The sequence below is a fragment of the Antechinus flavipes genome, chromosome 1 (assembly GCF_016432865.1).
Source record: "Antechinus flavipes isolate AdamAnt ecotype Samford, QLD, Australia chromosome 1, AdamAnt_v2, whole genome shotgun sequence".
Classification (NCBI taxonomy): Eukaryota; Metazoa; Chordata; class Mammalia; order Dasyuromorphia; family Dasyuridae; genus Antechinus; species Antechinus flavipes.
The window spans coordinates 357,359,530-357,385,074 of record NC_067398.1 but is presented as its reverse complement, the minus strand read 5'-3'; the positions used below and the strand labels follow the sequence as shown (position 1 = coordinate 357,385,074).

The 25,545-nt window shown below is 32.0% G+C and overlaps 1 protein-coding gene across 2 annotated transcripts in view; it reads left to right on the top strand.

Moving 5' to 3' along the window:
- SMAD4 (SMAD family member 4) overlaps positions 1-25,545 on the top strand; it is a 68,019-nt gene that overhangs the window by 18,267 nt on the left and 24,207 nt on the right. For both annotated transcript variants that reach the window (XR_007949242.1, XM_051969623.1), the window contains exons 2-8: positions 5,626-6,009; positions 6,643-6,817; positions 7,141-7,170; positions 10,468-10,680; positions 14,215-14,334; positions 14,428-14,544; positions 15,300-15,350. Coding sequence is in view for 1 of the 2 variants with exons in the window: in XM_051969623.1 (XP_051825583.1) it covers positions 5,761-6,009; positions 6,643-6,817; positions 7,141-7,170; positions 10,468-10,680; positions 14,215-14,334; positions 14,428-14,544; positions 15,300-15,350 (955 nt within the window). In the remaining variant the exon portion in view is untranslated. The remainder of the gene's footprint in view (positions 1-5,625; positions 6,010-6,642; positions 6,818-7,140; positions 7,171-10,467; positions 10,681-14,214; positions 14,335-14,427; positions 14,545-15,299; positions 15,351-25,545) is intronic.

Sequence of the window (25,545 nt, the reverse complement as noted above, 5' to 3'; positions counted from 1 at the left end):
GGAGATGCTCATTAACTGGGGAATGGCTAAATAAGGTATAGCATAAGATTGTGAAGGAATACTACTGTGCTATAAGATATGATGAGCTTGTTGATTTTAGAAAAATATGAAAATACTTGCTTGAAAGATTGAAGAGCAAAATGACCAGAATCTAAGAGAATGTTATATACACAGTAACCGTAAGAACAACTTTGAACAACTAAGTCATTTTCAGTATCATAAATACTCAAATCAACTGCAAAGGACTTATGAGGGAAGATGCTGTCCACATTCAGTGAAAGAACTGACAAATAGAAGTAGGTATAGTATGGTTACAACATACATACATATTCATTCTCATTCTCTCTTTCTCTCTCTTTCTCTCTCTCTCTCTCTCTCTCTCTCTCTCTCTCTCTCTCTCTCTCTCTCTCTCTCCCCCCCCCTCCCTTCCCTTCCTCTCCCCCCTCCCTCCCCCTTCTCTCTTCCTTTCTCTCCCTCTCTCCCTGTCCCCTAATGACAGTCTTCTCTAGGACAGGGTGGGGAAAGGGAGAAAAAAGTACACAACATTGAGAACAAAAGAAAACTGAGAAGAAAGCATAGCAAAACACGGTAGCTTTAAAAATGATATATATTATTCATTAAATAGTTTTTTTTAAATAAAGTATAAAATGGGAAGTCATGGTTTTATATTGAATCCTCTGTGTTGTGCTGTGTACATGGAAATTTTATCATTTTGTATTAAAGTTCAAAATGAATAAAAAATAATGAGAAAAGAAAAAGAATTAAGACTAGTCAATAGATAACTGTACCTGATGCAACATAGTTCTTCTACCTTGCCATGAAAAAAAGGTGATACATATATCCTCATATTTGTTGCTGTAATCTTGTTCGTCTTTATTCCTCAAGTCTTTACCCACTTCAATCCATCTACCCCTCAGTTGTCAAAGTGATTTTCTTTATAGTATTATTAGTCTGGACAATGTCATCTCTCTTCTCAGTAAACTCCAATGTCTTCTACTTGGGCCTTCAAAATCAAATATAAAATGCTCTGACATTCAGAGGTCTTCATTTGTCCTCCTCCATTCTTTTTATTTAATACTGCCACATAAATGCTTCCTTCCTCAAAATATTCTTAGATCTAGTGAAACCTTGAACAAGACATTCCATCTTCCAACAGAGCATTTTCATTGGCTCTCCTCAATGCCCGTAATTCTCTCTTTATCTACTTTTCCTGGCTTCCTTCAAGTTCCAGTTACAATCTTATCTTTTGTAAGAAGCCCCCCATTTCTTAAGAGCCATTTCCACTTCAGGTCACATAACCACCTCTATACCTAAAATGGTGTGTCCAAATGTGGTAATTCTACTATTGTTATTAACAGAATAGGTCATTTAAAAAATGCTGTCAAGTTTGATTCTATTGCAGATGGTACCATAGGAATTTCAGCTATTATAGCATTTAGGATGACTTTTTTCTTTCGAATATTAGAGAATTTTTAATGTAGAATGTTATGTGTGTTAGTAGGTACACAATATCTGTTGGTTATGCTTAATACTTTTTAGGGGATGGGAAATACATGTTAAAAAGTCCCTTGAACTGAGTCTTTTTTCAAACTCTTTTTGAATCTCCACATAGTAGACACTTAATGCTCTTTGGTTGATTCTTTTTTTCAGGGCCAGTGTTTGTATTTATTTATATTTTTACAGTTTTGGGATAAAGTTCATTTCAAGATACTATGAAAGGGTATAAAAATTAGTTGGACCTATTAAACTTTTTTCATTCATGACATCTTTTTGCCTGAGAAAACTTTTACGCCCTGGGTATTTAGGTATATAAAATGTCTACAAATCAAATATTTACTGATAATTAATCATAAAAAATCTTATTTTAAAGCAATTCTGTGGCCTACATATATTTTTGCCATTTATTAAAGATGAAAGCCAATTTTCATGCTAATGAGATAGATGAGCTTATTTATTTTTACATAAAGAATTTTATCTTGGTGGAATATTTGATATTGCAGGATATAGAGCATTCAGAAACCTTTTACTGTTGCCAAATATTTCATTGGATCCCATATTGGGGTCATGAGTCACAGTTTAAGACGCTTTGGACCATATGACTACTAAATACTTTTGAGTATTTTGTATTAAAGAATGGTTTTTAAAAAGTATGATTTTGTGTTAGAGGAAGCTGAGTGGTGCAGGTGATAAAGTGCTGAACCTAGAGCCAGGAAGACCTGAAATTAAATCCAGCCCCAGTCATTTGGTAGCTGTGTGATCCTAGGCAAATCTGCCTCAGTTTCTTTACTTGTAAAATGGGAGGGGGGAATAATAACATCTACTTATCAGATTTATTATAACGGTAAAACAAGAATTTGTAAAATGCTTTGCAAATCTTTTTTTTTATTAAATCTTTTTTATTTTCAAAATATATGCATGGATAATTTTCAACATTCACCCTTGCAAAACCCTGTGTTCCAAATTTTTTCTCTCCCTTCCACCCTCTCCCCTAGATGGCAAGTAATCCAATATATGTAAACATGTGCAATTCTTCTATATGTATTTCCACAAATATCATGCTGCACAAGAAAAATCATATCCAAAAGGTAATAAAATGAAAAAGAAAAAAAACAAGCAAACAAAAACAAAAAAGGTGAAAATGCTATGTTGTGATCCATAGTCAATCCCCATAGTCCTCTCTCTGGATGCATATGGCTCTCATCATCACAGGACCATTGGAACTGGCCTGAATCACCTCCTTGTTGAAGAGAGTCAGAATTGATCATCATATAATCTTTTTTTTTAATGCTTTGCAAATCTTAAGGCATTATATAAATGCTAGATATTGTTATTAAAAACAATTTAGAAAATGACCAGGCATATAACTCGACATAAGAAATTAAGCTTGATCATCCCATAATAGCTGAAATTCCTATGATAACATCTGTAATAGAAACAAACTGACAACATTTTTTTGGTGACATATTTTGTCAGAATTATAATTACAGTACAATAATAGTATCATAATAAAACCACCACATTTGGACACACCATTGTAGGTATAGAGGTGGTTATATGACCTGAAGTAGAAATGGCTCTTAAGAAAGTGAAGCTGGCAAGTGCTTCACATATGGCAATGCACAATGGCAAGTGGAGATAAGTTTTAAAAAAATATTATAAGGAAAGGTGAAGGGAGAAGATCATGACTGTTTCTTTACCAGAAACTTTTTTTTAATACTATCAAGAAGGTATCAGCAACTAGAAGTCCATATTTTTGCTTTCTATTTGTATTACTGCTTTCTCATCTCTATATAAAATCTTAAGTGAGTCATCCATCTATTGAATCATTGTCACTAAAGACATAAGACAGAAACTGGGAAAGTTTTGCAGTTGATATTTCTCAGCAAATCATACCTTTATGGTGACATAACTGATAGATATGGTTTCTGTTTTGTTAATTTATTGATTTTGAGAAAGCATTTGGCTCTGAGTGAAGTATCGCTTTAAAGACTTTTGCTCAGATAAGGTGTCTCTTGTGCCAAAATTGTATAAGTCTCCACAATGGATGTTTCTACAGATGGTATTTTATTCCACTAAGTATTGTCATTTGGAGAAAATATTAAAGAAGGTGAAAATGTGTTCACCAAATATATTTGGGTAATGTTTTTGGAAGGTGTTTTATACAAATTCCAAACAAAGGATGGTGGTACTTTTTCAATTGTTATTCTTCACAGATGGCATCTTAATAATTTCCTGGAGCCTCGCAACATGTCATTTATAATGTAGATTTGTGCTAGATGTGTGTCCCCTTACATTAATCTGTATGTATTTATGTCTCTATTTGAGAGAAGGAATTAGACATGGGTAATGATCTAGGTCCAGAATTACTTAAGAAGAGATGAGCCTGATTGGCAAATGGAAAACTGTGAACATGGCACATGATTGTATTACATGCAATTTGAAAAACAATTTCTTGATAGTATTATTCTTTGGATGATATATAGCTTCAAGTTAAAAGATATAATAATCTCAGGAGAAATAAAATTGCAAACGATTCAGGTCAATGATAAAATACATGACACAGATCAGAATGGACATCAGACTTCATGTTACAAGTGATGGCATGAATACATGGAGTAAGGTAAAAGAGATTCTTAAGTCACTGTAAGGCATATAGTAAGAATGAAAGAAAACAAATAGAGAATTGCAAAATAACTTGTCACTTTTTAGAAACAGAAAGCATAGGAGGTAAGCCAATAATTATTTCCAGTGGTAATTAATACCGGTTGGAAGGCTTGTGTTCCTATTAGTATAAGCATTAATCATTGATCATATAAAGTGTTAAAGTATGTACCGTTGTTTTTTGTAAGTGAAATTTAGAAAAATTTGAAACTTTTTCCTTTTGAAATGGTTATTATATCAATAGCTGATAAGCAGTATTTTGCACCATGGACGAGGTAGTAGTTAATTTTATTTTCTGGTGGTTTCCCTTTTGAGTTAAACAAAGAAGAAATGAATGATAAACTTGTGCCAAATGGTTGATTATCTTTTTTTTTTAATATAAGTTTATATCATATAATTTTCACAGGTATTCATCCATTTTTTCCCTCCCAGAGAGTTATCCCCTGTAATATTTAGAAAATTATTTAGAATTATTTAGAAAAGAAGAAAAATCAGCACAACTAATCAATACATTGAAAAATTCTGAAAAAACATGTAATGTTTTTCTACCTTCAAGAAGGTATAGGTTGGGGATATCCTCTCATATCTCTTAATTTGCATCCTGCGGGATCTTTATAATTTTGTTCCATTTACTTTTAATTTTCTGGTGGCTAGTTCTTTCCATTTATGCTATAGTTATTATAGATGTTTTCTTGAGTTTGCTTTCTTGACTGTATCAGTTCATATAAGTCTTTCCTATTTCTCTATATTTATCACATCATTTTTATAGCATAGTTTAATATTCCATTATATTTAGGTACCTCAGTTTGTTTTGCCATTTTCCAATTTATGGACATCTGTTCTCCCCTGTCTCCCTCCCCAATTCTTAGCTATTATAACAAGTGAAATTATAAATGTTTTGGAGCATTATGAGGTCTTCTTACCAATTCTTTGGAGTATAAAGCCAGTGGAATTTTTACTTCACTAGACTAACGATTGTGGTTGAAGTATTTAAGAATGTGGTTGAATCCTACTCTTCAAAGTTTTATTAACATTTTTGTGACATTATAATTATTGAATTTAATCTTTGTTCTTGAATTATATTTTATTATTAATTTTTTGTGAATTTTAGTTTACCCAACCCCTTCAAAAGACTAATTAAATAAATTTTACAATAAATACACTTTTAAGTAGTAGTAACATCTTGACAATTTTTGTCTTTCTGATATTTAAACATATTATCTTAAAAGCGCAGGATGTTAGAATTGCAGTCTAGTAGTCTTTGACTTGACATTTTAAAAAATACCTTAAATATCTATAAGTATCTAAACAAAAGTCCCAAGTTTTATAAATCTGAATTGGGAACTGAACTTGAACTTCATGAGAACAAGTTTTGTGCTTCCTCACTATTACAGTATACTTAGTTAAAATGAAAGAAAAAACAGCTTTCCTAATCTTTTTTGTCCTCTCTCATATTTTTCCTAGGTTATCCTGTATACCACATGTCTGTAACTGTTTTGCCTGTGGGCAGCATTAGGAATTGTTCCTTGCTGCTTGAACACTATCAGAATTGCTCTAGAAATTTTGGACTTAATTGATTCAAGAAATAAACGGTAACAAATGGACAATATGTCTATTACTAACACACCCACAAGTAATGATGCCTGTCTGAGCATTGTTCATAGTTTGATGTGCCATAGACAAGGTGGAGAAAGTGAAACATTTGCAAAAAGAGCAATTGAAAGTTTGGTAAAGAAGCTGAAGGAGAAGAAGGATGAATTGGATTCTTTAATAACAGCTATAACTACAAATGGTGCCCATCCCAGCAAATGTGTCACGATACAGAGGACATTGGATGGCAGGCTTCAGGTTAGTTTAATACAACAATCTTACTCTTGTTTTTTAGGATGATTGATTTTCTATTCTTGTTATTTCTTTCTGAGATGTATTTGTGAGTGCAGAATAAATTGTTTGGTTCTTCCACTTCAAATACTATTCTACTGAAAGACAAAGTTATAAGAATATATTCAAAAAGATACTTTAATACTATAAATTAAACCGAATTTTGACTTAAAAAAAAAACCAACTTGCTTTTCTTTATTGTATATCTTACTATCTTAGAATGTTATCTAAAGTATGACATGCATCTAGCACTTGAATTATATTGAAAACTAGAAAACTTTTCTCTTTAATTTATAAGCTAAGGAGCTTAGTATTGAGTTTATTCCATAGTCTTAAATATATTTTGTAAATAATTTATTTAATGAGATAATAAAATTAGATGTTCTTATTGCATGATCTCTTGTAACCATTCAGTGAATTTTTACCATTCAAATTTTAGAGGTAGACTATCACAATCAGTCTTTTAAACCTAAAATTTCTCTAGGAGCATTATGGAATCTATTATCTTCTTGAATTTATACTTCAGTATTTTAGATGGTTTCAGACAATTTACATTTATAATATACATTTATAAATGGTCTTATTTTAAAATTTCCTTAGGTGGCTGGTCGGAAAGGTTTCCCTCATGTGATATATGCTCGTCTCTGGAGGTGGCCTGATCTTCACAAAAATGAACTTAAACATGTGAAATACTGTCAGTACGCTTTTGATCTAAAATGTGATAGTGTCTGTGTGAATCCATATCATTATGAAAGAGTTGTATCGCCTGGCATTGGTAGGTAGACCGATCCTTTACTAATGGAATTATTTATCGAAAGATTTGAGAGCATGGGATAACTTTGTTTATCCCAATTGTGAATCCAATAAAAAAATTGTTCTTATATAATGTTTAGTTACTTCAAATAAATCCATGTATTTAATATTTTAAAAACTTTTCAAAATAAGATTGTTTTATAGTATTTATAGTTGAATATATATTTAGTCAATTTTGTAATACATGATTGTGGGTTTTTAAATTTATTGTCTTGTTCCATGGTGATAATATATTTTTCTCCTTTTTTTCCCCTCTCTATTGTCCTCTCCTCTTTTCAAATTAAGATCTCTCAGGATTGACATTGCAAAGTTCTGGTAGGTAATCTGTTTTTAATCATTGTCTCTGCTTTCTATAGTCCCCCTCCTAATTTGACTATAGATAAATTTTTAGTGTGAGCATTTACCTTTGTGAAATCCACAAATTCTATAAACCAGGAATTGATTTACTGTTTTGCTGGGTGTCTAGACTTAAGGAAAACAATAATAATGCTGATTAAACTTAAAAATATATCCTGGGCACATTTTTCTTTGTTAAACCTTTATCAGCACACCCACCTCTCCTATAGGTAGGAAAATTGAAATACAGATGGGTTATTTTTTTCCCTAGAGTTATAGAAGGAATCACTGAGTCATTATATGATTGGCAAGTGGGTTTTGCTTTAAGAACTGAAGATTGGTTGCTTTTGCACCTGTTGCTAATGATGTTATGGTCACATGGACCAGGTAAATTTGTACAAATAAACTTTTTTATACTTGAGGATTAAACTTCTTCCTTGAGAAGCATTCATATCATTTAGTATAATTCTTAACATATTGTGAATAAATTGTTTTTTTGATTCATTTCATGATACAAATATATACTGTTATTTGACGGAAGATTGGGCAGGTATGGGTAATTCAGAACTATATTCTGTCCTGATAGTGGCTCATTGTTATCTCTTTTGAAATAGGAGAGATCTAGAGTTGGAATCAGATGTAATTTAAAGTCCTGCCTGCCATTTAGTAGCAGTGTATTGCTTTTCTTCTCTGAGCCTTCACTTCTTCATTATCAAATGTTGTAATAATGACTATTAATTTACCTCATAGGACTGTTATGGAAGGGGAAAATGTACTTTAAAATACTTAATATATAAATGATTACTTGTCTTTTGGGAGGAAGGATCTGTACCTTTGATTTTTTTGATACAGGGAACTTCCAGTGCAGAAACTTCCTCTACCTGTTCAGTGGAGCAACTCATCTGTAATTTATGAGTTAACTGGAGACATTGAATTTAAGTAATTTGCCCATAGTTGCATGGCTAGTATGTGTCAAAGGTAAAACTAGAAGCTAGATCTTGCTATTTCCAACCTTCACTTATACTGGTCTGCCTCTCTAGGAATTTTATATTTGTATATATTTTTTTAAAGTCCTTTCATCTCCTTTAAGGATTATTTAACCTTTTTACTCACCAGGTGACAACTCTTTTCCATGTCACCCATTGCAGATGCAGTGTAGGACTTCAGTAACTTTGAAGTTATATGCTTTAGATTTTTCAAATCTATTCTCTACCCACCATCATGGTGTAGGATCATAGGTAGAAGGACATAAACATCCCTCTTCAAATTTTATTTTTAGTTTGTGGAGCAAGAAGTTTTGGGGCATTTCTCAAATTATTCTTGATAACACTGTACTTTGTCTCCCTCTAGTGTTGGTCCTCTGAATGTTGCCTTCTGGGACTCTTCCTCATTGAACATACAAATCTTCCTGACCTCAACAAAGAAGTCTAAAAACAATTCCATTTACCTTCTCCACTGAGATTTCACTGGATGACTTGCTCAGCAGTACTATCTAGCTGATATGTTCTACTATACTTAAGTGATATTTATAATTATCGAAGGGGAAATCTGGTGAAAACATTACAGATCTGTGATACTATGCTATCCATGCTCCTCTTAGAAAATTATAACAGTGCAACTATGAGTGCACTTGTTTTCTATAGTAGTAACAGATCCAGATCTGCCACCCCTCAAAGTATCCTTAATTTCCTTTGCAATCTTCTTACTGATACAGACTGCCATTTTTTCCTTTCTTGGATTTTAGTGTGGAGAAAATTCTTGATAGGGAAACAATGACTCTGAGAGGAAAAATAGGGCAAATATTTTATATTTTATTATTTTAAAAGAAAAACTTTTAAATCTGAATGTGTATGAGAAATGTAATCTAAAGAATCAAAAACTAGGTAGCCCTTTTAGCTCCATTAAAAAAAAAAAAAGAACATTCATCCAGAGAGCTGTTTTTCATTGTATTGTTCATAACACCATACATAAGTTTATCATGTCTATCTAACTTTTAGGAAGAAATAATAGTTTGACCTCTCTATTATATAGGGGCTATATGATTCCCCAGACAGTGTGCTAGTAAATGTTTAGTAATTGCTTCTGCTAATTATCACGTTTAATTTTAGTCTGCGTTATTGACATATTCTTTATCACTTTTTAAGTCTAGACAATCAACAGAACAATAAACCAAGTCCTGGTTTATGAATGCTCATGTTTGAAAATTTAACATTTGGCTCCATGGTTGACCTGGCACCAGCACATCTCTGCAGTAGTGATAATCTGAAGTTTTTTAAATTTAAGAATTTTAAAAAAGTTATTCATCTGGAATTTTATTTAACATAAGAGATATTAGGTGTTAACACTACCTGTCTTCTCTAGCAAGTAATAAAATGAAGTACTAAAACTATGCATTTCTCTTTCTGAATGTGGCTTGAAAAATTGGGCTTACCAGTTAGACGAAGAAAAAATGTTTTCCCAAACTTTGACTTGTGCCATTATAACAATTAAGCATATTATTCTTATGGTGGAAGTTGCAAGTCAGTTAGTTAGTTAAATTCTAGCTTTCTTTTGTTGCTCTGGAATATAAAAATTGTTTTAATATTATTTATAATTTTAGTGCTAAATGTATTCTGATGGAAGTGGATTTCTCTGACAAAGAGACTTAACTGAGTTTCATTGGATAAATGATAGACAGAAACAGCTACACCCAAAGAAGGAATACTGGGAAATGAATGTGAACTATTCGATTTTTAATTTTCTTCCCGAGTTATTTTTACCTTCTGAATCCAATTCTCCCTGTGCAGCGGGAGAACTGTTCGGTTCTGCAAATATGTATTGTATCTAGGATATACTGCAACATATTTAACATATATAGGACTGCTTGCCATCTTGGGGGGGGGGAGGAGGGAGGGAAGGGAAAAGGCGAAACATAAGTGATTGCAAGGGATAATGCTGTGTAAAAATTATCCTGGCATGGATTCTGTCAATACAAAGTTATTATTAAATAAAATTAAATTAAAAAAAAATAATTTTAGTGCTAAAATCACAGCCTACAGTGCTTATCTTTAAGGCAGTAAGAAGCTTTCGGATATCCCACAGATCAGGCAAATAGTTTATACATTGATAATACTTGATGCCTTTCCATATCCAAAATAATAAGTAAATAAGTAATTTTTCCTGAGTTTAAGATGGTTCCCAATTGGGATTAGGATTTTCACCAAAGGAACTTAATGGGTTTTTAAAAATGCTTATGCTGTTTTGATAGATTTTGAATTTGTTTAACTTTTAATACAGCTCCATCAAGTATGTTGGTGAAGGACGAATATGTTCATGACTTTGAGGGACAGCCATCATTGTCCACTGAAGGACATTCAATTCAGACCATACAGCATCCACCAAGTAACCGTGCATCTTCAGAGACATACACCAACCCAGCCATGTTAGCTCCATCTGAGTCTAATACTACCAGCACCACTAACTTTCCCAACATTCCTGTGGCTTCCACAAGTGAGTGATATACAAAATGTAGAATTAGAAAGTAAAAATTACCTAAATTAGACTACTTTTATGTAATCAGATTTTCCATATGAAATCTAAGAAATTAAAATGAAAGAACTGCCATGGTATCCTTAATAAGCACTTGCCCATCTAACGTGTTCATTAGTCTACAGATTGATCCTGGAAAATAAAGTAAAATGTATAATATAGCCAAAGACATTTGTAAATATTAGTAAGACTCTATTTGAATTATAGCTTTGTGTTAATGACACTATTAATATAATATATAATGTTGTAGGCAAGGTATTAACAAGTCTCAAGATTTTAAACATTCTTTTAAAGAACTTTTTTATTGTTCAAAGCTGTTAACTGTTTTGATGTTATTTATATTATAGAAATATTAACATTGAACATTGAATAGTCAATGATCTAATTTGCTTATTATTATTTGGGAAAAATCATGAATATTCAGTAATACATATTAATTGGAATCTCAGCTCTTCTCAAAAAACACACTTGAGAAAAAAACTAGATGATTTTGACAGATTATTGAAATATAAGTACCTCTTTTTCTGATGAAATTGAATGTAAAGCAAAAGTCTCTTTACATATAATTCTGTACTTACACTAATCCTATTTTAAGAATAGGAAATGATAAATGATGGTGAAATGGCTAAAGTAATTTAAATTAAGTTTATTATTGCTGCTCTGAATTTAGTTAGTATCATTATTAATTGTATGCCCACAATGCTTTGCTGCCAGGCAGGTAGAGAATCAAGAAAAAAGTACCTCATCTAAATATAGTATCTATCCCTTTGTTAAAGGCCATCATCTGGTCGGGAGAGTGATTCTTTGATTGCTCATAAAAATTTTTTTAAAATTTGATTTTTGTAATTAAAAATGTTGCACTTGTGAGTTTTTACATAACATTGAATTTGCTTCCTTCTTTAGCAAGCCTACCAATTTGCTGATATAGTGGGATTGCTATGTATTGAAAGAATAGTAGCACTAAAGTTTTTTAAAAACAGTATACATCATGTAATATTCTGCCTCCACTTCCACATCTGACTTACCTAATTCAGAAAATCTCATAAATTCAGAAAATCTCCAAGTTGAATTTATTCATCCTTAATTATTGTCAGTCAGCTAGCATTTATTAACGTACTATGTACGAGGCACATTGCTAAAAACTTGGAATACAAGAAAAACAAAAAATAGTTTCTGCTTTCCAGGAGGTCTTTTGAGGTTTGGCTTATTATAATTATAATTATTGAAACATAAAAAACTCAGATGTGGAGTAGCTTGGTTCTGCTTGAAGACTAAAACAATTCATTTTGTGAGAAATAGTTACTTTTGCTCACATTTTTAAAAATAGGTTTTTTTTCCCCTGAAACCACTTGCTTCATACTTAAATTGGTGAATATAGTAAGGAAAAATTGTAGGAAATATAGCAAATAAGGGATGAAGAAGAAACTCATTTGAATCTTAAAACAAAAGGCATTTTTATGGAACTTGTAGATAAATAAGGGGGAAAAAAAGGACCATGAGGCTAATTATCTCTTTCATATGTTTAAAAATAGTGTTAAAATAAAACATCCCAGACCACAAGCAGTAGAGAAATTTTTGCTAATAATCTGAAAATAAATTTTTTAGTTATTTTGATTCTCTCTAAATATCAACTTCAGTTAATGTCATTATTATTAATGTTCTTTCTTTCCATTGGGAGTAGTTGAAGAATTGAGCTTTGGAAGGGAACAAAGTAGCTTTTTTGCCCAGTTGGGTATAAAAATTTCTCACTGATTTTTATTTTTTATTCAGACTGTTAAAATATTTCTTTACTTAAAGGAGAGGTATTAATATAATTTCATTTTATACAAAGAATATTTTCCTCTTTTTACCTTGTGAATTTAATCACTTGGGGTTGAGGGACTGTGATTTGTGGCATTATGAAGGAGCCTGCATTTTTGACACTTTGAACAAGGGGGCCTTTCATTCTCTCCAACTTCACAGAACTCTGATTTAGTTGAATAGAAAATACTACAAGGTAAGAAGTTAAAAGAATTAAAGTACTACTCACATAGGAAAAATAGATTTTTTTTCTTGATTGAAATTTTAAACCATTTTTACATCCTTTTTTAAATGTCCCCCAAAAGTTGCAATATATGTGTATGTTTCAAAGACAATCTTTATTTATCTTTTAATAAACTAGGTAGTAAATTTCAATGTAATAAGCAGATCCTTAAGTTAATAAGTTGTATTTTGCTGGGGAAGATATTTCTTTTGGGGAGAATTATTCTTTCTCTCTTTTGAGAGAAAACAGTTACCATTGCCATTTTTTTGGTGGCAGGGAAAGGGAAATCCTTGGTAGTTCTTCAGCATTACAATTACCATCATCTAGGATGAGGATGCTTAGGATGGAAAAAATCTGTACTGAAAATGACAGATTTTCAGGAAATGGATTTGGAAGGATACAGTTGTCTTTTTATTGGACTGCTTTAAACCCAGAAACAGTAAAATTCCTGAAAAAAAAAAGGAAATGGAAAAAAAAAGATGGTTCTTTTTCTCAATTTTAAATGCATATATCAGTACTTAAAATAGTCTGGTGTAGTCAAATTTAGTAGTGTAGTTAAACAACAGCTGCTATTAGTAGGCTCTTGGTAGGAGAGTAAGCTATGATTCATAATCTTGATCTTTTTTCTCTCTACCTTTTCTTATCTCCCATTAGAAATAGTTCTCTTTATCTCTCACCAAAACCTTGCTATATAGGTCTTAGTAGCCTCTAAGTCCACTGATTACAAAAGCTTAGCTCCTTTCCTATAGCTCAACTTCTTCTACTTACCTGTAATTTTTAATTCTGCAACTTTAGTGCTAACACCAAACTATGCCATAATGATTAATCCAGTACCAGCAGTATATTTAATCCTCCTAATATTCTTTCATAGTTTACCCAACCACTCTGAAACAAAGCAAAATCAGAATTTTAGAAGAGTTAATTTTTGTCAGTTTTTCAAAGTGGAAAATTGGCAACTCAGTACATAGTTTCCTTGATCCTGGGACTTTGGAGTTCTATTCAGAAGAGTCCTGAGGAAACTGGAACAGATGGCCAGGTGTGGAGCAAGGAGCAAGCTGGCGAGCTTCTAGAGGGGTTATCAGAATGGATCAGGTATGGTGGATAAAAGAGGGACTGGGAGGATTTTTATGGCATTTGGACTGTATAGCAATAGTTTTTTTTTAAAAGCATTCTGAATAAATAGGCCACCATAAATTGTTCCAAATGTTATATAATGTAAAACTCTCTTTTATCCTACTTCAGACACAAGGAATGTTTTACTTATGGATTATTTCAGATTTTTGTTCTTTTATTAAATAGTCAAAACAGCAGTTGATTGCTAAGGGTTTTCTTTCCCTGTTTTTATAGTGGTGATTATCAGTAGAACTTTTTATTCTGAAGTTATAGTGTTAAAAATACATCTTTTATACAGTCTAGAAAATCAGTGACAAATAATTTTTGTCTTGTAAAAATAAAAATTGTTGTTTATTTAGGTCAGCCTACCAGTATATTGACAGGCAGCCATAGTGAAGGACTTTTGCAGATAGCTTCAGGACCTCAACCAGGACAGCAGCAGAATGGATTTACTGCTCAGCCAGCTACTTATCATCATAGTATGTACATTGTTACTATTTTAAAAAAAACTTTCATATTCTTCAGAAAATAGGTAGTTATCTAAGTTAATCCCTCTGGATCTTAATTTTTAGACAGTACTACCACCTGGACTGGAAGTAGAACTGCAGCATATACGCCTAATATACCTCACCACCAAAATGGTCATCTTCAGCATCATCCGCCTATGCCACCCCATCCTGGACATTACTGTAAGCTGGTTTGAAAATTTTGTTTGTTTTGATACAGGATATTTTCTTAACTTTAATTGCTCAGTCGTGGGATTTTTTTTTAATGACTAAAATGCTTATAATTTTGTTATAATTACTTTTTGACATTTCTTGTAAGCATTACTTATTTTTAGTAGTTCTAAATTCATGTCCTGTATCAACACATAATGTTATTTACACTATATTAATTTCCATTCATTTTATTGTTTTGTTATTGGTCTTTGTCTTTTTCATAAATTATATGTTACACATTAACAACTAGATTGTAAGATCCTGGAGTACTAGGGGCTAAGCTGCTGTGCTTGCCTTACTAGTCATCAACATAGAACGAACATTTCAGATGTGGACTGCCAAGATATATTCTTGAACATAGATATGATTAAGAAGCACATTTCTAGCAAAGCTCTCAACCAAATATCAGTGAGACCTCGAGGAGTAGTTAGGATTAATGTTACAAGAATGTGAATATTTAAAAGCTTTGGCAGTTGATCTCTTAATAGTCAGTGAATTTATATTTAGAACTAATTTATATTATTTGAATCATTCTTTGTGATAGTCATTAGAGAAAATATAAAGGAACAAAATTTAAATCTCTTAAAATATTTACTCAATAATGAAACAAATTCATTTCTTGGATGATGCACTGGGTCTATGAGTTATACACAAAGAAGGATTATTCACAATTTTAGATCACAGGGAAAATTAATGGTATGGGAATTTTGTTATTGTTTCTCCAGGGCCAGTTCACAATGAGATTGCATTCCAACCTCCCATTTCTAATCATCCTGGTAAGTATATTTTAAAATATGTTTAGTTAATTTTATGGCTTTTAAAAGATGCAGATATATTACACAATCAATCTGTGACTAGACTCAGAGATAAATAAGAAATTTTACTTATCTGCCTTTTGTTAATGATTTTTTTTTTTTTTTTACTTTGGTAAAGGAATAGTTTCTTAGTTAACATAAATTGTTACTATATGCAAGGGTTGGTGCATTTTAGACTCACATTTTAATTCAAAAGAGTATAAAGTGGTTTCTGTAAAGTAATTGTGATGAGTAAATATGTGACAAGTTAGGTATGGATGAAGTTCACAGTAGTATTGCTTTTTTTTAATTATCGCTTTTTATTTATAAAACATATGCATGGGTAATTTTTCAACATTGACCCTTGCAAAACCTTCTGTTCCAACTTTTCCCCTCCTTCCCCCCACTCTCTCCCCAGATGGCAGGTAGACCAATACATGTTAAATATGTTAAAGTATGTGTTAAATAAAATATATGTATATATATTTATACAGTTATCTTGCTGCATAAGAAAAATCAGATCTAGAAAGAAGGTAAAAAAACCTGAGAAGGAAAACAAAAATGCAAGCAAATAATATCAGAAAGAATGGAAATGCTATGTTGTGGTCCTCACACTGAATCAGTGTTACTAGGTAGATATTGTTGCTAACTAAAATGAAAATGCTTCATTTTGAAGAGGTGTAAATGTAAGTAAATATTTTGAGTGGTGCAAATTCTGAACCGGAATTATTGTACTGTAACAACCCTAACTCAGTCTCTGTGTCAAGATCTTCACTTTAGATAAACTGCTAGCTCCCTGAGACAGCCAACTTGTGGACATCTTATTTTTTTTATTATTAAAGCTTTTTATTTTCAAAACATGCATGAATAATTTTTCAAAATTGACTCTTGCAAAACCTTATGTTTCAGTTTTCCTCTTTTTCTCCCCACCCCCTCTCCTCGATGGCAGGTAGTCTAATATATGTTAAATATGTTAAAGTATATGTTAAATACAATATATGTGTGTGTGTGTGTGTGTGTGTGTGTATATATATATATATATATATATATATATATATATGTTATTTTGCTGTATGAGAAAAATTAGATTAAAAAATTAGAAAATAAAATTCAAGCAAACAACAACAAAAAAAAAAGAGTGAAAATGCTATGTTGTGATCCATACTCAGTTTCCACAGTTCTTTCTCTTAGTGGAGATGGCTCTCTTCATCACAAGATCATTGGAACTGCCCTGAATCATCTCATTATTGAAAAGAGCCATGGTGAACATCTTAAATTGTCTATCTGAGTGATCTAACTTAAGATAAAGCATCTGATTTCTGTGAAGATTTGCTTTTTCTTTTGAGCAACTGGATTTGTGGTGGTCACACAGGATCAACTTGACCTGCCATAAAGTTACTTTCATTTCCTTAATTGGATTTTGACTATTTGTTGTTTATTTGTTGGTTTGGACTGAACTTGTGATTTCTTTTATATTTCTTTTGTAAGGAAACTTCTATTTAGGAAACTTTTGTTTTAAATAATAGCTTTTTATAATCAAAATATATATACATTCATCCTTGCAAAACTTTTAAATTTTTCTCCCTCTCTTCCCTCCACCCCTTTCCCTACCAAGTAATCCAGAATATGTTAAATATGTACAGTTCTTCTATATATATTTCCACATTTATTGTGCTGTACAAGAAAAATCAGATCAAAAAAAAAATGAGAAAGAAAACAAAATGCAAGCAAACCATAACAGCAAAAATGAACGTATTATGTTGTGATCCACATCTAGTTCCCATAGTTCTCTTTCTAGATGGATGCAGATGGTTCTCTCCATCACAAGTCTATTGGAACTGGTCTGAATCACCTCACTGTTAAAAAGAGCCAAGTCCATCAGAATTGATCATTGTATTATCTTGTTGTTGCCGTACAATGATCTTCTGGTTCTGCTCATTTCACTTAGCATCAGTTCATGTAAGTCTCTCCAGTTCTCTCTGAAATCATCCTGCTGATCATATTTTATAGCACAATAATATTCCAAAACATTCATATACCACAATTTACTTAGCCATTCCCCAACTGATAGGCATCCACTCAGTTTTCAGTTCCTTGTCACTACAAAAAGAGCTGCTACAAACATTTTTCCACATGTGGGTCCTTTTCCCTTTTTTATTATCTCTTTGGGATACATGCCCAGTAGAGACACTGCTGATCAAAGGGTCTGTACAGTTTGATAGCCTTTGGACATAGTTCCAAAATGCATTCCAGAATGTTTGGATCAGTTCACAACCACCAACAATCTATTAGAGACCCAGTTTTTCCCACATCTCCTCCGACATTTATCATTATATTTTCCTGTCATCTTAGCCAATCTAAGAGGTATATAGTAGTACCTTAGAGTTGTTTTAATTTGAATTTCTCTGATCAATAATTATTTAGAGCATTTTTTTATGTGACTATAAATACCACCTTCCCTAATTGCCTTCATTTCATTTCTCTCTCATTTTTCAATTGTTCATACTTTGGGTTGAGCTCACTTAGAAATGTTGCAGGTTACATTTTATTTTATTTTAAATAAAAATTTTTTGCTTATGTTTTAATTTCTGAACTGACTCCCTCCCTTCCTACTAGCCTCACTAGAGAAAGTCATTATTCTTCCTCCCCCTCTCTTTAGACACAAATGCAGGTATGCACATGTGTGCATACATATGTGTATGTGTAAAACCATTATTCCTTCTCTGGAGATGATTATCATCTTCCTTCATAAATCCTTTGTATTTGATTTTAAATATTTATAATTTTCAAAATAACTTAGCTGTTCACCTTTATTTTTTGAATAGTATTGTTATTTTATAGAGCATTCTCTTGGTTCTGATCATTTCAGTTTTCATTATCTCATGTAAGTGTTCTTTTTTTTTTCTTTGTAAAATCAACTTCATTGCTTCTTGACAATATAATAGTTTAGTCATATATCACAACTTGTTTAGCCATCCCCCAATAGATGGGAATTCCTGTGCTTGTTTTCTTCATGTCATGTCAACTACTCTGTTTCTTACCCAAATTGATTTGATGGTTATGATTTTATAGAATAAATTAAAATTCAACACTGCTAGGCTATCTTCCTTTTTTTTCCTTTAATTTACTTGATATTATTTTTATTATGTCATTTCATTAAGAGAGATAATGGAGGTAGTTAGGTGGCACAATGGATAGAGTGCTGAGCTTGGACTTAATAATACCTCAGATCCTTGCCAGCTGTGTGACTGGGAAAGTCACTGCACTTCTGTTTGTCTCAGTTTCCTCAATTGTAAAATGGATATAACAGTAGCTATGTTCCAATGTTATGAGAATCAAATGAAGATAATACTTAGAAAATGGTTAGCATAGTTTCTGGTTATATAAATGACTTTGCCCCTCTCTTCATTCTTGTCTAGTTTCTCCAGATGAATTTTGTCATTTTTTCCCCTAGTTTTATAAAGAATCGTTTGGTAGTTTATTTGATATAGATCTGCATAAGTAAGTTAATTAAGGTAATATTGTTAATTTTTTCTAATTGTCTTGGCCTGCCCATGAGGATTTGTATTTCTCCAGTTATTTAAATCTGTCATTATTTGTATAAAGACTTGTTTTTTAACTGTGTTCATATTATTCTTATATGAATTTTGACACTGACTTTCAAATACTTTATACTATTTGTGTGTGTAATTTAAATGTAATCTCTCTTGAATTTGTGGTTATTTGTTTCACAATCTACAATTTACCTGAAGTTGTTAATTTTTTAATTTAGTTTTGTAATTGACTATTTAGGCTTCCCTAAGTAAAACATTTTATCAACTCTAAGAAGGGATAATTTTGTTTTCTCATTGGCTATACTTATTCCTCCTATTTCTTTTTATATTCTTATTACTATAGCTAGCATTTCTAGCACAACATTTTGAATAGTTATGGTGATACTAGAAACCTTTGGTTTACTTCTAATCTTACTGAAAAAGTCTCTAACATATTCTCATTATAGATAATTCTGGCTCTTGATTTTAGCTAGAGATTGCTTGTCATTTTAAGGAAAGATTCTATCCTTTTCTAGTATTTCTAACAGAAAAGGGAGGTATTTTGTCAGTCTTTTTTGTATCTGTTGGTAAAATCATATGAGGTTTTGGGGGGTTAATTATATCTAATTTCCCAAATATATAAGCAACTCTTCATTCCTAGTATAAATCTAGCTTTGTCACAAGTTACATATGTGTAAGTAATTTTTATTATATTCTATATTACTCTGCTTGCTAATGTTTAACTTTAAATTTTGGCATTGATATTTTGGCTGCATCCCCAAAATTTTGGCATGTTGTCTCATTGTTTTTATTATCATTTTTTGTTTCTATTATTTGTTCTTTGATCTCATTAGGGCTATTTTATTTTCTATTAATTTTTAATCTTTGTTTCAATTTTTCAATTCAGTTTCCAATTCAAAAAAATCCTTTAGTGAATATAATTTTATTACATGTTATGGTTATATTTTTATTTTTTGCATTTATTGTGTGAGGCTTTTATGTGCTATTATATGATCAGTTTTTATGAAATTTGCATAGCTGAGAAATACGTATTCTGTTTAGGTTCTTCAGATGTTTGTTTTTGATTTGTTTCTTTATTTTGGGATTAGATTTGATCGGATTTAAGAAGAAACTAAATCTCATTAGAGATTTTACTGTTTTTTTCCTATAAATCATTTAAGTTTTCCTTTAAGAATTTAGATGCTTTGCCATTCTGTGCACATATTCTGCATTGGTATTATTTCATTGCTTATGGTATTTGCCAGAAAAATGTAGTTTTTCGTGACCCATTTGGTCATGGGATATATGTAGTCTGATGAATTTTAACAGATTATTTTCCAGGCCGCCTCCCTTTTTTTTCCTTGACTATGATGTACCTGGCATTTTCTTCTTTCCCCTCCCCAAGTCTTTTGAATTTTAAAAAATGTTTCTTATTGTCTCATGGATTCATTAGCTTCTATATGGGCCATTCTAATTTTCAGGGAGTTTTCTTTGGTAAAGTTTCTATTTTAGTTAATTTTTCTCTTGCTTTGATGGAGATCATGATTGCTTCCCCTGCCCTTTTTACTTGAACTGAAGTATAATAAGTTCTGTTCCAGATTTTTATTTTAAGTCTATGTATCTTTCTGCTTCAAGTATGGTTCCTAAAAATAGCGTATTGCTGAATTGTAGTTTCTAATCCATTTTGTTGTCTTCTTGCATTTTGAGTGTGAGTTCATCCCATTCACATTCACAATTATAATTGTTAATTATGTTTTTGTTAATTGTGTGCTAGACCTAGAGTCAAAAAGACCTGAGTTCAAATCCATCTTCAAACACTTAGTAGCTCTCTGCCTCAGTTTCTTCAACTGTAAAATAGGAATAATAATAACACCTAAGTCAGAGAGGAACAAATGGTATATTTGTAAAGTACTTGATACAGTGCCTGGCATATAGTAGGTGCTTAATGAACTCATTTCCACACTTCTCTTATATTTTATTTCTCTTTGTTTCCTACCCTCTCTTTAAATGTTTACTTTGCACCTGACTAATCTTTCCCTTAATCTATCCTAGTCTCTTACTTCTCCCACACATTTCTTTCTCTTAACTCCTTTTCATCCTGTTTCCCTGATGGGTGAAATTTATTTCTGAACCTAACTGTGTGTGTATGTATGTGTATTCTTAACTCCTTGACTAATTCAGGTTTAGACCCACTCCTCACTCTACTTCCTTGTTGAATAGACTTTTACTTGTATACCCTGTTTATATAATTTTTCTCATTCTTCCTCTTTTCCCACATGTCCCATCTTTTTCATTCTTCCTTTAAGATCAACTAAGCAATAACAAATCACTTTCAGGTCTTATGTCCAATTAGACTGTCTAATCCCTCTTCTTTTCTTTCTCCTCCCCCAAAAACTTTCCTACCATGATGATAGAATTTTGAGGGGAGAGATATGTATTCCATATAAGAGTAAGCACCTTAGCTTATTTTATACTCTTTTATCATTGCTTCCTCATGATTGATTACCTTTTTATGCTTTTCTTGACTTGTGTTTACATATCATTTTTATACAGCTCTAATTTTTTCATCAGGAATACTTAGAGGTCATTTTTCTTCTATAGGATTATATTTATTTTTGTTTAGCATACTATTCTTAGCTGTAAGTTCATATCCTTTACTTTCCAGAATATAGTATATCAAGCTTTTTGCTTTTATATATTGGTGCTAGCTAAATCTTATGTGATACTGACTGTGGCTCCTTGGTACATGAATTCTTATTTTCATCTGGAAAAACTGGATTTTTGCTGTAATATTCCTGGAAGTGTTTATTTTGGAATTTGTTTTATGAAATGACTGATAAATTTTTTTTTCCCACTTTTCCTTTGTCCTTTGCTTTAAAAAAAAATCTGGGCTCTTTTTTTTTTTTTTAATTTTTAAATGATATCTGCACTTTTAATTTGGTCATGGGATGTATGTAGTCTGATGAATTTTAACAGATTATTTTCCAGGCCACCTCCTTTTTTTTAAACTTGACTATTTTCCTTGACTTTCCTTGACTACCTGGCATTTTCTTCTTTCCCCTCCCCAAGTCTTTTGAGTTTTTAAAAATGTTTCTTATTGTCTCATTGATTCATTAGCTTCTATATGAATCATTCTAATTTTCAGGGTGTTTTCTTTGGTAAAGTTTTGCATCTCTTGTTTCAAGTTGTTAACAGGCATTTCATATTTTTCTTCCATTAATGCTGTTGCTTTTCTCATTCTTTCCTTTATCATACTCATTTGGATTTTAAAATGATTTTTTAAAACTTTTATTTTTTTTTAGAATTCTGATTAAATTAATGTCATTTACTGGATTTTTCTTTTGAGTCTTTGCTTGTAATTCTTTTCCAAGTCATTCTCTTCTGGATTTATGCCTTTTGTTTCCCTCTTGCTATAATAGTTTTGTTTTTGTTTTTTTGCTTGTGTTTCCAACTTCTTGACATTAGAATTTGTGTTAGGCTGAGCCTGTGCACTGATTCATTCTGTGGGGAATGTTTTAGCTGAGCTTTTGTTTTACTGTTACCTGTAAGCTTTCCGTATTCTAAAAGTATATGATACAGGGCAAATTCTTCTCCCTTCCCTTTTTCCTTACTCAGGTTTGGGGTTATCATGCTTGAAAGTTTTGAAAGTTTTAGGAGATTACTCCAGAACTTGACTGTTGTTAACCTGTTAAGAGGCTCTGCAACTTCATATCTGAACTGTGGATTCTCCTTTGATCTGGGATTCCTGTTCTAGTTATTCTCTTGCAAGCTAAATCCTGAGATAGAGACTGGAACTAAGAACTGTCCTCATGGCATCAGATCCACACAATTATCATTTGCTTCTGAACTTATTTAATTTTTTAAACATTTTTTTTTTCAAATCAGCTTTTTTGAAATCATGGTTCCTATTCCTGCTTTTTTATATTAACAGAGATGTTATAGGAACTATTATATATTTTTAATTTTTTTAATTAATGATTTTTATTTTCAAAATACATGCATGGATAATTTTTCAACATTGATCCTTGCATAACCTTGTTGTGTTCCAAATTTCCCCTCCTTTTCCCCATCCCCTCCCCTAGATGGCAAGTAATCCAGTTATATCAAATATATTAAAAATATGTTAAATCCAATATACATATACACATTTATACAGTTAGCTTGCTGCACAAGAAAAATCAGATCAAAAAGGGGGAAAAAATAAGAAAGAAAACAAAATGCAAGCAAACAGCAACAAAAAGAGTGAAAATGCTATGTTGTGATCCACATTCAGTTCCCACAGTCCTCTCTCTGGATGTAGATGACTCTCTTCATCACAAGATCATTGGAACTGGCCTCAATCATCTCACTGTTGAAGAGAGCCATGTCCATCAGAATTGATCATCATGTAATCTTGTTGCCATGTACAATGATGTCCTGGTTCTGCTCATTTCACTTAGTATCAGTTCATGTAAGTCTTTCCAATGCCTCTCTGAAATCATCCTGCTGATCGCTTCTTATAGAACAATAATATCCCAAAATATTCATATGCCATAACTTATTCAGCCATTCTCCAACTGATGGGCATCCACTCAGTTTCCCGTTTCTTGCCACTACAAAAAGGGCTGCCACACACATTTTTGCACATGTGGGTCTATAGGGACTATTATAACAGCTTATTTTAATTTTGTGAATATTTATTTTAAGTTTTTTTAATAAACAATATTGTATTGGATTTTCTTTATGAATAGCATTTTATTTTTCCAATTACATGTAAAGATAATTTTCAGCATTCATTTTTGTAAGATTTTGAGTTTCAATTTTTTTCTCCCTTCTTTAACTCCCTCATCCCTCAAACAACAAGTAATCTGCTATAGGTTATACATGTACAATCATTTTTAAACATTTTGTATTTTCTTCTGATCCATTCTGCCACTCTCCTGTTCCATGAGCAAATTCCATCTATTTTACATTTATAGTTTTTGTTGTTTGGGTCTATTTTTTTTTCCCTCCAGGTTAGCTTTATAATACAATGAAAAAGCCACCAACAGTTGCCAATAGCTTTTTCTCAGTTCTTATCTTTTTGACCTCTGCAGCCTTTAACACTGTTGATCACCCTTTCCTTCTTGTATTTCTCTAGGTTTTTGCAGATTGCTCTTTCTTGATTCTCCTTCCACCTTTGACTGTCCCTTTTCTGTATCCTTTGATGGTTCTTCTAATATGTTATGACAACTAACCATCGGTGTACCTTAAAGCTCTGTCCTAGGCCCTCTTCTTCTTTAAGAATTAACTCTGTGCTCATGATTTTCAGATCTGTTTATCCAACCCTATCCTTTCTCTTGAACTAGATGTCTTATAGATATGTCAAACTCAGCATATCAAAATAAAACCCATTATATTTCTTTCTGAAACTACATAATTTCCTTTTACTTTTGAGCCCACCACCAGTCTCAGAGTCACTCAGGCTTATGATCTAATCCATGATTCCTAACTCCCATCTCTCTTCAATTTCCATGTCAAATCTTTTGGAAGATATTTAACTTTTCTGGGCTTCAATGTCCTTGTCTACAGAATGAGGGAATTAGGTGAATTGGCTTTTGAGGTACCTTATTGCTCTAGATCTATGTTATAAGAAAAGCATATTTTATGACTTCTCTCTACTAAAACAAATATGAGGGAAGAAAGAAAATGAACTTGGTACTAATAATCTGTCATCTGAATCATGTAATTTCAATTCTCTTTTCCCTCTTTTTATCATTGATTCTTGACTTTGTTTTTTCTTTTTGTAACATCCTCTTCTGCCCACAAACATGCCTATGTATCCTCTATTATTTAAAAAAAAAAACCTTCATTTGATCCTTCTACCTTTACTGTTGCCTCATGTTTCTTCTCTCCTTTGTAGCTAAACATCTCAAGAAAACCTCTCTATATAGGTGTCTCTACTTTCTCTCCTCTCACTCTTTTCTCAAACCCAGATAGTCTGACTTATAACTTTATCATTTCACTGAAACTTCTCTTTACAAAATTATCTGTAATTTCTTAGTTGCCAAATCTAGTGGCCTTTTCTCAGTTCTTATTCTCCATGACCTCACTGCAGCCTTTGATACTACTGAGCACTCTTTCTGCTTTTGATACTCTCTACTCTCTAGGTTTTGGAACACCATTCTTTCTGGTTTAGTCTCCTTCCTCTCTGATTGCTCTTTCTTGGTCTGCTTTGCTTCTCCAGATCATACCTTTTAACCATAGATTTCCCTCAGGACGCCTTACTATATATAGAGAGAACTTCTCCCTCTATATTACTTCACTTGGTAATCTTATCAGCTTCCATGAATTTGATTACCATCCTTATGCTGATGGTTCTTAAATCTATCTTTTTTGTGCCTAAAGTCTCTGCTGACTTTTAATCTTGCATCTCTAACTAACTTTAGAATATCTCAAAATGGATATCTAGTAGATGTCTTAAACTAAACATGTTCAAACAGAACTTGTTATCTTTTACCTAAACCTTTATTCATCCACCCACCTACCTCCTTTCCACTCTTACTGTAAAGGGCAGCATTGTCATCCTACTGTCACAGGCTTACAACTTGGAAGTTATCCTTGACTCAGTGCTGTCCCTCATCCTCTTCCTTTTCTTTCCCCACCCCCATATCCAATCTATTTCT